The sequence below is a fragment of the Mirounga leonina genome, unplaced genomic scaffold (genome assembly GCF_011800145.1).
Source record: "Mirounga leonina isolate KUSES-001 unplaced genomic scaffold, KU_Mleo_1.0 Mir_94, whole genome shotgun sequence".
NCBI classification, from domain to species: Eukaryota; Metazoa; Chordata; class Mammalia; order Carnivora; family Phocidae; genus Mirounga; species Mirounga leonina.
Genome location: NW_023270855.1, coordinates 34,203,913 through 34,216,347, shown reverse-complemented (window position 1 = coordinate 34,216,347; position 12,435 = coordinate 34,203,913). Strand labels below are relative to the sequence as shown.

At 38.8% G+C, this 12,435-nt stretch overlaps 1 protein-coding gene across 1 annotated transcript in view; it reads right to left on the bottom strand.

Annotated features, from left to right (window-relative positions):
* Positions 1–12,435, bottom strand: part of DNAH12 (dynein axonemal heavy chain 12) — a 229,700-nt gene that overhangs the window by 14,864 nt on the left and 202,401 nt on the right. Inside the window, exons 63-66 of the mRNA XM_034996444.1 lie at positions 6,270–6,420; positions 5,584–5,837; positions 5,245–5,385; positions 2,328–2,465 (exon numbers count right to left, since the gene is read on the bottom strand). Of these exons, the coding sequence (XP_034852335.1) occupies positions 2,328–2,465; positions 5,245–5,385; positions 5,584–5,837; positions 6,270–6,420 (684 nt within the window). The remainder of the gene's footprint in view (positions 1–2,327; positions 2,466–5,244; positions 5,386–5,583; positions 5,838–6,269; positions 6,421–12,435) is intronic.

The window sequence follows — 12,435 nt, the reverse complement described above, 5'->3', positions numbered from 1 at the left end:
TCTAGTTCCAGATCCTTTACTTTTTCCCATAGACAGGAATTTTTGGTAGTATATGTATTAGGATGGTATAAGTTACTGGATGAGAACTTTTCCTGCCCCCGAAACTTACCTAATAGTGCAGGAATTATAACAGAAATGATGCACAGTTAAGAAAAAATATTTCCAAATTATCCAGAGCCAAGTTAAAAGAAGATATCATTCTTTGTTTGAGACTCCCTTGTTTTCGGGAGGAAGAGAAGTGTCAAGAGATATGAGCAGGAGACAGAAGGAAGGTCGTCTTTTGTGGTGAAAGAGGAAAGTTTCTCCCTTTCTTATCTCTGGGGGAGGGAAAGGTGTTTAACTGGGTTTCCCCCCTTCCCAAAGCTGAAGGAAGAGACCCCAAGAGAAATTCATGTTAAATTTGTGGCATATGCAAGACACAGAGACTAACAACTCATTCCTTGGTTGTCTACTACTTAGCCGTAAGTTCGCTGGAGGCAAGAGGTAGCCTGCTGGTAGGACCAGGTGAAGACGGTTTAAAGTACCCAGTTCTTGATGATATAAAAGAGGATTTAATCTATGCCTGCCAGCTCCAATGTTGGGGTTAGGAGGGTTGATGACACCAGAGGCTGCAGCCTGGGGCCTGGCCAGAAGAGAACTCTCGGTTGACTGGTTATCTGCAGCAGGAGGATATTAGCAAAATGTTCTCCAAGCTTAGGTTATATCAACTAAATTGTTCTTAAAACAAATGTTTAAAATCAATGTAATTTCGTCATGTAATTATAATTCTATAAGCACCAATTTCATCAGTTGTCCAAGGATTTTCAAATTGACAGGTTTGTTCTAATTAGGGTTTCTGCCTTGCTTACAGGAAAGAAAAAGAGTTAATAAAATATCAAAAGTATCTATAAAAATTATCAGTTATGGTATAAACATGATTAAATATTCATAGCCTTATAAAACCCCACCTGAGTGAAACCTAATAGCACCTAATTGGGCTTTATCAACCCTTCCCATTTCCCTTTATGAGGCCCCATGTCACAAAGGCTCTTGTCACAGCAAAGAAGCAGAAATACATTAATACTCTGTGGTTGTCCAGGTGGATTACTATATTTCGTAAAATATGATAGAAATAATGGGGAAAGTATTGGAGTTGGACAGACTTGAGTTCAAATCCTATCTCAATGGGCAAGCTCATTTCTTAGCTTTGGTTTTCTCAAAAATAGGGATAATACCAACCTTATAGAGTTGCTTCGAATTAATGTAAATAATGTGCCTACTTCAAAGTCTGAGTTAGTAGGAATTTATAGCAGATATTTTTTTTTCCGGGGGGCTGCTGACTATTTAAATGTCTTATTTTATGAGTCTATAGAAACTAGAAAACCCAAACACTCATTTTCCAGCCTCCTTTATAATTACAGCTTAGGCCTGTGAGCTAGACTTTGAACTGGGGTGTAGTGCACAAAAAAGCAGGAATAGCAAAGAATCTTTTTTGATGACATCAGGGGGCCTACAGTAGACCAGAGTCTGTGTGGCAGCTATGTGAGCTGGGGTGTCGAATATTCAACCAGGGTTGAGGATCTGCTCTTACCAAGACATGGTGAGTTCTAGATATGACTCTGGATGCCTTGGCTCTCCAGCCATCTTGGGGATTCTATGATCTACCCAAATATTCTTTCAATAAATTCCTTTTCTACTTAAAGTAGGCAGTCTATTTCTTTTTTTTTTTTTTAAGATTTTTATTTATTTATTTGTCAGAGAGAGAGAGAGAGAGCACAAGCAGGGGGAGCAGCAGAGGGAGAGGGAGAAGAAGGCTCCTCACTGAGCAAGGAGCCTGATGTGGGACTCGATCCCAGGACCCTGGGATCTTGACCTGAGCCGAAGGCAGACGCTTAACGACTGAGCCACCCAGGCATCTCAGCCTATTTCTTTTGACTGATAGAGCTAAACTGTAGCTTTGACTGAGCGGAGGAAGAAAGTATAGTAAGGACCTCTATAAAGCCAACACTTGAGGAGGGCACTGCAGAAAGACAGAAAGAACCAGGGTCCTTGATGACAACACTTGCTCAGTCAACCAACTCCAGAGCCTGTCCTTCCTTTGTACTACTTTTTTATGTGAGATAGTAAGCTTCATTATGGTTTAAGCCAGTTTCAATCAGGTTTTCCATTACTTACAGCAGAAAAAATCCACAGAGATAGTGCTTCATAAACCACAATTATAATTTTTACTACTATCCACCTACCTACTAGTGATGTTGGGAGGATTAAGTTTATTTTAAGCAAAGGGAGTTGTCTAGGGCCTGACACACAGTGATCCTCCATTATTGTTAATTTCTTTCTAATTTTACCTGTAGTTGTCGAATACTGATGCGTAAGTCTGATTCATTAAATCCATATGGAATATTCCAACCAAGAGGACCAAATTTCTTCCTCTCTTGTACAAGGGCATGAAAAAAACAAACTCCAAACAGCAACTTCTCCCATGTCTTGAGTATAAAAATTACACAACAAGAAAAAATTCTGATCAGATTTCCATCAGTAAGATCAGGGGAATCAACAATCTTTTTTCATTTTTCATTAGAAGATTCTATCATATATTTCTCTCAACTTCTATTTAAAAAAGACATGCTACCTAAAACAATGCATACTATAAAAAGTATTAATCTTATGACTTAAAACCTCCAAAGCTAAGCAAGCTGCAATATTAAACTTTGTTAAAATGCAATAATTCTACCATTTGCCTAAGTATTGGCTATTCATACTTTGGTGTTGTCCATAGATATTTGCAACTTCAGTACTTCAAATGTTATCCCGTAGACTCACCGGTATATGCTTAAAACTACAGTGTGAGAGCATAATTAATTATTATGATAGGAATAAATCCCAATATATAGTTCCTGATTTTATGACTTCCCATTTGAAGATCATTCTTGAAACCCTTGTTTATTTACTCTGTCCTGGTATCTTCATATGTGTGACACGTATGTCTGAAGGGATGGGCCTCTCACTGAGTCTGTGGCAATGCTCTGGAGGATGGCCACCCATCTCTTTGAGGACCGCCCCCCCCCCAAGTAAGTTTCAAGTATGCTACCTTGATGGCTTAAATTAAAGCATTTCAAACATAGCTCCAAATACAGTAAAAATCCATCCAACTATCCTCACGTGATGTAGAAATTATTTCTATAACATTAAAATGCAAGTACACCATGGCCTTACTGAATAACTATATTCTTGAAATGTTGTATATAAATTAAAGCATATTTTAAATATACTGGGTGAAAGCTGTGGTGAAACATTTAAAAGGGGGAAACCTTTTGGCAATGAGAGCAATAACCTAATTTACATGTATTTTCCACATATTTTCACCCAACGGGTTTTTTTTTTTAAAGATTTTATTTATTTATTTGAGAGAGAGAGAATGAGAGAGAGAAAGCACATGAGAGGGGGGAGGGTCAGAGGGAGAAGCAGACTTCCCGCCGAGCAGGGAGCCCGATGCAGGACTCGATCCCGGGACTCCAGGATCATGACCTGAGCCGAAGGCAGTGGCTTAACCAACTGAGCCACCCAGGCGCCCCCAATGGGGTTTTCTTAAGGAGATCATAATCCCTCCACATTTTTGCCCTGTGCTTGTGGGCCAACAATGTTCCTGTGGTATCAAAGAAATCTTAGGATTTCTTGCAGGAGCTCAACCCTCGATGGGGACCAGACACTATACCGGTAACCTTCCCCATTTCAGTAAGCCCTCTTTCTAGCTAAACCACCAAATATCCTACTTTTCTCCCAGAATTTCAAATAAATATATTGCGTAGAACTAGGGGCACACAGAAGCTATCATTAAGCAGAGAGAAACTAGCTGGCTTCCAAAGAATTCAATTCTTTATTTTCATTACCATTCTTTTTCTAGCTCAAATAGGCAAATATGATAAATGGCATGTGCTGGGGTAAGGTCAGGGAATGAATTTCCCTTGATGCTGATGTTCCCTTCCATGTGAGGAGACCTCAGTGTAACACTTCTAGATTTTCCCCATCCTTGTATTCACTGCAGGGGAAGGGAATAATCTATCTGGTTGATAAATTTGGGAAAAGTTAACCAGATATGCTTTGCTCAGCTTTTCCCTTTCCATCTTAGAAGTGAGCTTTCCTTAGGGAAGAAAGTTTTCCTCTGTTCCTGAGGGTGGATAAATCTGTTTAATTCTTTTTTTTTTTTTTTTTAAGATTTAATTTATTTGACAGAGAGATAAAGAGCACAAGTAGGCAGAGAGGCAGGCAGAGGGAGAGGGAGAAGCAGGCTTCCCGCTGAGCAGGGAGCCTGATGCAGGGCTCAATGCCAGGACCCTGGGATCATGACCTGAGCCAAAGGCAGCCACTTAACCAACTGAGCCACCCAGGCGCCCCAAATCTGTTTAATTCTATTCAGTGAAACGAGCCCCATTTGTTCACAGATATCAACTATATCTTCCAACCTAGTCTATATCAGTAATTAAAGTTATAATCTGGTTCCCTTATGTTTATACTTTTTCCTGTTTCTTAGTTGGTAAGAATGCCAGCAGGAAAAAGGCGTGCTATTTATTTATTAGGATTCCTAAGTCCCCAGTACCACGTGCGAAACTGTTTCACATGAGCACACTAAAAGGCATGATTAATATGTCAAAATGGTATTGCTAGAATTTAAGTTCCATGAAGGCAGATTTGGGGGGAGGGGGTCTATTTTATTCTCACTGCTTTATAGCTAGTACCTAGGAGAGTACCTAACACACATTTTGTTGAAAGAATGAATACATGAGGGGCACCTGGGTGGCTCAGTCGTTAAGCATCTGCCTTCAGCTCAAGTCATGATCCTGGGGTCCTGGGATCGAGCCCTGCATCGGGCTCCCTGCTCCTTGGGAAGCCTGCTTCTCCCTCTCCCGCTCCCCCTGCTTGTGTTCCCTCTCTCATTGTGTTTAATAAATAAATAAATAAAATCTTAAAAAAAAAAAGAATGAATACATGATATGAAAATAGATTGCTACTCTTGGGTCTTCATCAAACTTGTTAATGGATTTTGGTTTACAAACTAAGACACATTCATTCAGTCAACAGATATCTATTGAATGTCTACTCTGTGGGAAGCAGAGCACGAACTGCTAGGAAGAAAATGATGAACAATACAGGTACAATATCTGTCTTCTTAGAGAATGCCTAAAGTTTAACATTGTTAAATATTTATAGTCCCAGATTTTCTCACTGTTAGAACACATTTGAAAAGCTCCAGAGGCTGAACATTACCAGTTCCTTTCCCTGGCATCCACCGAAAAACTGAGAATCAGAAATTGGATCAGTGAGATAAGATTGAAGGAGATTTAGCCGAAGACCCGTGGGAGGCTCATTAGTCATTTTCACTCCATTCTGTAGGATGGTTACTGGGAACTAAGACAGAATAAACAGAGCATTACTCAAGATAACCAGCTTGAGTCCTAAACATGCATATACTAGTGGGTTAAAAATAGGTAAAAAAGAGGACTCCAGAAATATTTTTAAGACCTCAAGCATTTAAGGCTTGATTAAAATACACAATGTAAGAGATAACTGAGTAAATGTACTGAACTTCATACAAAATAAACATACTTTTGGAGATGGATAACTTGTGAGCCAAAGCCTAAAGGACGAGTTACAGACTTCAGGGGTAAAATCTTCACATATTTTTTCCAACATGGGCATCCAGGAGACGGCGAGGTGACAATTCTGTAGGCACACCCAAGTTCCTTCTTCTATTGCTGCTTTAATCATTTTTGTTGCAATTGGTCCTTGTCCTTGTCCCAGGGAAATTGCTTGAAATTTATTTCCAGACATAGCTTTATCATTTGCAAATTTCAGCAGGCCTAAGAGAGCACAAAAAACCAGTTTCACTGCTTGCTCTAAAATCACAAAGTATGCCTATGTTTCAGTGTGCAGGTACCTCACTGGAAGATTCCAGTTACTTTTGCTTATACATCTCAGATTTACTAAGTGAGCTTCAGTCATATAAGAAATGGCCATTGATGGGGTGCCTGGGTGGCTCAGTTGGTTAAGCGTCTGCCTTTGGCTCAAGTCATATCTCAGGGTCCTGGGATTGAGCCCTGTGTCAGGCTCCCTGCTCAGCTGAGAGCCTGCTTCTCCCTCTCCTCCCTACTCATGCTCTCTCTTGCTATCTCTGTTTCTTTCTCTCAAACAAATAAATTTTAAAAAATCTTAAAAAAATAAAAAAAAGAAGTGGCCATTGAGCAAGATGGTTTATTTATAGGTTCTTCAAAGTGTTCAGTAGGCAGACTTACTAGCCATGGGATCCGCTCCCGGAGACAGCACAAAAATTAAAGGGATGGTACAGTTTGAGTCCAAGTAACTCTTTGTCAAATCAAATGGTGGAGGCTCCACAAACTTTTTCCCTAGTTTGTCAGTTACATAATTTGTTATAGCTGGAGTTATCTGTTAAAGAGAGAAACAATATGCCCTTTAGAGTAATTTTCATTTCACATAACAATTGTGATGATTATTGAAAACCGACAGAGTACAATTTGAGTCTAATGGTCAAGAAAAGCATGCAGCATATCATAGACAAAGTATGAATTTCTCTAATATGTAAGAAGTGTGTATAAATTGATAGGACCAGACTAACAATCCAAAAGAAAAAAGGGCAGAGACAATGAACAGTTTATAGAAAATGATTCATGGAATCCATTTATAAAAATGGATCTTAAACATCTGGAAAGATGCTCAAACTCATTCAGTATAGCAGAGACTGCAAACTGTCTCCCTGTTTGTCTCCTTTTGGTGATACAACCCCAAGTTTTCCCAACTTTTCTTGTACTTAGATGTGGCTGCATGACCAAGTTTTGGCCCAGAGAGATGCAAGTAGAAGTTATACATGGTACTTTCAGAAGGTATTTTTATAAGGAAGCTGTTTGCCTTCATTACTCTCTTTTGCTCTTCAACAGATATGGTATTCATGAGCCAGCTTCAATCTCACTGAGGAGGACCACACTCTAGGGGACTTTCCTAGCATGAGAGAAAAAACTTGAATGTCTGGATGATCTCAAAAGCAGAGCTGCCCCGCCAGTCCTCAAGCACTTGCCCTGGGCTCTTAGGCGAGAGAGAGATTCACTTCTTTTTTACTTAGGCTACTGTATTTTAGGTCTCTTTGTTACAGCAGTTAGTCTTACCCTAATACTCATAATTTTAAAAAATACAAATGATAACTATACTTAGATACCATTTTTCACCTGTCAGATTGTTAGGTAAAGGGACAAGGATAGTGTCTGTTTATTGACCCCTAGAGGGTTTCCTTCACAACACGCTGAAACCTGTTAGCTCAAAAGCCCATTGGCACCAAACTCAAACTTTTGCACATTCAATTTTTGTAAACACAGCCCAAATAAGCGGATATTTAGCCACTGACAGCCTGCCTACTTTGCACCCAACATCTGCTAGCTATAGATAGGTACCAGGACATAAAGACCCCAAGCCAGTGCAGGCCTTCAGAGCTCCAATCCAGCAACTCCAAACCATAGTGCTGCTGAGAAACATCCCCAAGATACAACATAAGCCTCTTCTCCCTTCTTCCTTGCCCTCCTCCCCTTTAGAGTTGTGGGACCCTCAACCCCCAAAAACCAGTGTCTGGAGAGATTCCTGCTGTGAGGGACTTCTCTCTCTCCAACATGCAAACTTGTTAAAGCATCATCCAGTGTAGCTCTTGTGTGCCTACTACCACCTCACGTCCATGTCTGCCCCACTCTCATCGGTCCCCAAATTCCTCAAACGCCCTCAAGAGATTACCAAAGATCCAAAAGTTTGGCAACATTCTATGTGGAAAAAACTATGGGTTAAACAGATATTCTCATACACTGCTGTGGAAAAGTCATCTAGTGTAACTTTCATGGATTTGGCAGTATCTATCAAAATTACAAATGGGCAAATCCACTGACTCAGCAATTTTATTCCCAGGACTTTATTCTGAGAGATAGTTGCACATGTGAGAAATGTCTTTTGAATAAGGTTATTTATTGCAAAATTTTTATAGTAGATAATATATACATATTGTAAAGGTCCATCAATAGGAAATGGTTAAAGAAATTATGGCATACTAATAAAAGACCATTTGAATAAAAAAAAAAAGAAATTATGGCATACTCTTATAATGAAATACCATGCAATTGTAAAAAAAGAATGAGAAAGCTCTTTATAAATTGATAGGGGAAAAAACAACATGCAAAACAGTGGATGCAACCATTTGTGTTAAAAATAAATGGAAAAAGAATTAATGCGTATGCATATTTATATGTGCATAAAAGGGTAACAAGAAGCAGATAACATGAGTTGCCTGAGGGAAAGGATGCTGAGAGCCTGGGAGATACAGATTGGAGGTCCACTTTTCTCCATATTCATGTATACAAAACAGTTCTGAACCACAGGAATATGTTACTTCTTTATAAATTACATTAAAATTAATTTGAAGCAAAAGAATGATACTCATCAACATTAGCTGCAGAAAATAAGTACGAAGAGGTACTCAATATCACCTTCACAACTTTCTAAAGTGAAGCTTTAGGAATTTGGTGGAGGGAGGAGAGATCATCACAGGCTTCTGCAGTCCTGGTAGAGATGGGTCTGCAGTGTGTGGACTAGAAGAGAAGGAAGGATGGAGTCTTCTGTAGGAGAAATTTTGTGTAGTTGTGAGCAATTCTGTAGGTTTAAGCAGTGAAAATTTCCAGAAGTTTCAAGAAGATAAGAATGGAATTGCAGAAAAGAGGTATGATTAGCCAAGTAACAAGACTGCCAAGCCATACTTCTGTCATTATTCTATAGGTATTGAAAGGCCACTGAAGGGTTTTCAAAAAAGGAGCTCACCATGATATAACAGACTTTATTTCTTTCTTTAATAATTTCACATGAGCAATGATGAAATCTTTTTTTTTAACCATTAACACCATGTATAGTTTGTATCTAGCCTAGATCTTCGATGTAAATTTTAGGGAAGGGGAGATACTGAGGATACAGAGACCTTGCCCCCTTTACTCTATGCACAGACCAGGGCAATGTTCCCTGACATGATGTAACTGCAATCAAGTATGATAATTTTCTATAGAAAAAGTACCTTGTTCCAGTAATTTAATATAAGAAAAATTTGTAAGACTTTTCTGTAAGATTTTGATCCTTCACGTAAGATACTCTAGAGAAGAAATTATGGAAACTTGAACAGACCTGGAGATAAGTTTTGTGATGGTTAATTTTAGGTGTCAGCTTTGCCTAAACAGAGTACCCAGATATTTGGTCAAATACTAATCTGGATGTTGCTAGGAAGATATTTTAAAGATGAGATTAACGTTTAAATCAGTAGACGTTAAGTGTGATGTGGCCATAATGTGAGTGGCCTCATTTAATCAGTTGAAGGCCTTAAGAGAAAAAAAAGACAGACCTCCACTGAGGAAGAGGGAATTTTGCCAGCACACTGACTTTGGACTTGACCTGCAATATGGCCTCTTCCCTGGGTCTCCAGCCTGCAGATTTTGGACTTGCCAGCCTCCACAATCATGTGAGCCAATTCCTGTAAATCTCTATCTGTCTTACCTATCCTATTCATTCTGTTTCTCTGGAGAATTCTGACAAACACAGGCTTTAGTTGAACTTAGTTTAATTCAATTCAACTCAATTCACAGAAATTTACTGAGATGTCCTACTATCTTCCAGGCACCACTTTAAGTCCTGGAGATATTGAGCAAAATAAGACATGGGTTCTGACCTCCAGAAGCTCAGAGTGTAGTGGGAGATGCTAACAAACAAGCAGACAATTATTGCATATTCCGGTGTGGTAAGTCCTGTAATGTTTAAGCACAGGCTCCCAAGCATGGCAGACTAGGCAATAACTCCATACTTGGCATTGAAACAACATTTCCATTGGCCATCAGGGAGCCATTCTGTGGAGTGCAAATTAGGCAAGTGTTTCCCAGATGCAGAGCTAATCATTCCTAAGTTTACAATGAACAAGGGAGGCTACTGGTGATAAAATAATGAATACAGCATTGTTTTGGCTTTAAAGTGACTTACTGTCTAGTGAAAAGAACCTATATATACACACAACTGTCAGGTAGGAAAGAATGAGGTAAGTTTTAACAATGCACGAAGGTCTTGGAGAGTTAAGAAGAAGTACTCAGGAGTCTAATAATTATGTAAACCTCTGTTTGAATCTACTCAGAGGCTAAGTGAAGCATTAGATGATGCTCCTTGTGATGCTTTACTAAAAGCATAAAATGTTAAAAACAGAAAGAGAAAAAAGGAAGGAAGAAAGGACCACTGCAATTACTTTCACCACCTTCATTTTATACATGGAGCTCAGAAGGATGAAGTTACTTTCTCAAAGTTTAAACTACATGTATGAACATAGTTTTTGGTTTTCTGTTTAAAATTTTTTCTTTTGGGTAACTGGGTATTGGGCATTAGGAAGGCACGTGATGTGATGAACACTGGGTGTTATATGCAACTAATGAATCATTGAACACTACATCAAAAACTATGTTGGCTAATTGAAATTAAATAAAAAAATATAATTGGAAATTCATCTCCTAATGAGATGAAGCAGGATCTAACTTGTCATATGCATTTAATGAAAGAGAAAGGTATATTCAGGTGAAAATTAATCAGCCCAGAAAATAGAATAATATTATTCTTGTTAATAGGAGGTTAAAAGATTAAATATTTATTATGATAAAATAAAATAAGCATTAGCTATTAAAAAAATTTTTTTTCCTTTTGTAACACCATAATCACCTTTCTTGAATGTGTGAAAATCAGTATCAGCCTGTTTATTTCACCTATAGAAAGATTTTTGTGTTTGTTGGCCATCTGTATGTCTTATTTGGAAAAATGTCTATTCGTGTCTTCTGTCTACTTTTTAACTGGATTATTTGTTTTTTGGGTGTTGAGTTTTATTTTATTATTTAAGATTTTATTTATTTATTTGAGAGAGAGACAGATAGTGACAGAGATAGCAAAAGAGAGCACAAGTGGGGAGGAGAAGGAGAAGCAGGCTCCTGCTGAGCAGGGAGCCTGATGTGGGGCTTGATCCCAAGACCCTAGGATAAGGATCCAAACCGAAGGCAGACACTTAACCAACTGAGCCACCCAGGCGCCCCAAGAGTGTTGATTTTATAAGTTCACTCTGGAAAATAGTATGGAGGTTCCTCAAAAAGTTAAAAATAGAACTACCCTATGATCCAGCAATGGCACTCCTAGGTATTTACCCAAAGGATACAAAAATACTGATTCGAAGGAATACATGCACATCAATGTTTATAGCAGCATTATCAACAATAGCCAAATTATGGAAAGAACCCAAATGTCCATCATCTAATGAATGGATAAAGAAGATGTAGTATGTATATACGGTGGAATATTAGTCAGCCATAAAAAAGAATGAAATCTTGCCATTTGCAATGACATGGATGGTGCTGGAGAGTATTATGCTATGGGAAATAAGTCAGTCAGAGAAAGACAAATACATGATTTTGCTCATATGTGGAATTTAAGAAATAAGACAGATGAACACAGGGAGGGTGGGGGGGAAAGAGACGCAAACCAGGAAACAGACTCTTAACTACAGAGAACAAACTGAGGGTTACTGGAGGGGAGTTGGGTGGGGGAATGGGTTAAATAGGTGATAGGGATTAAGGAGGGCACTTGTGATGAGCACTGGGTGTAGTATGTAAGTGTGAATCACTAAATTCTACACCTGAAACTAATACTATACTGTATGTTAACTAACTGGAATTTAAATAAAAACTTGGAAGACAAAAAAGAAGGATTTTTGTGCATGTTTAAACTAATAAAATTGTGACATGTATAAGATTTTCTACCATCTTTTACTTCCAGCCAATATGGACCCTTCTGCTAACAGGGCCCAGATTTACACTCTCACATAAACAACTAAAAATGGACAAAATTTAAAAAGCAACCATTTTCAAACACCGGGCAATTCAGACAACAGGTAGTACCGGATTTTGATCTCTACGAAAGAGGAAACTCACAAGGTGAGATCTATTATCCCTTTAGCTTTCTTCTGGGAGGTACATTTTAGCCTGTGGAATAGGAAAAGTGATTGAAAACAGAGCAACACAGTGTTGCTGACTTAGGAAGACAGAAATCAGAGTTCAAGGAGGGAGGCCACTAGAAGTTGCAGAGTTCACATTAGAAGGGAACTACCCAGAAAAAATAAAGAAACCTGCATAACAGTACCCTTGAATCTTTGCTGAATACAAAGGTGTGCATGCATAGACTAAGCAAAGAGTGACTGGAGAGCTCTGAACTGGAGATCTACAGAGCTACCAGAGTTCATGCCAGGCTAGGAATTATTCAAGTTCCCAATAGCCACAGTGGAGAGCCCTTGGTGATCACTTGGGGCATTCAGTAAAGTTCCCAGAAAGGTCACACTTCAGTAGTGGAGCTAAACTA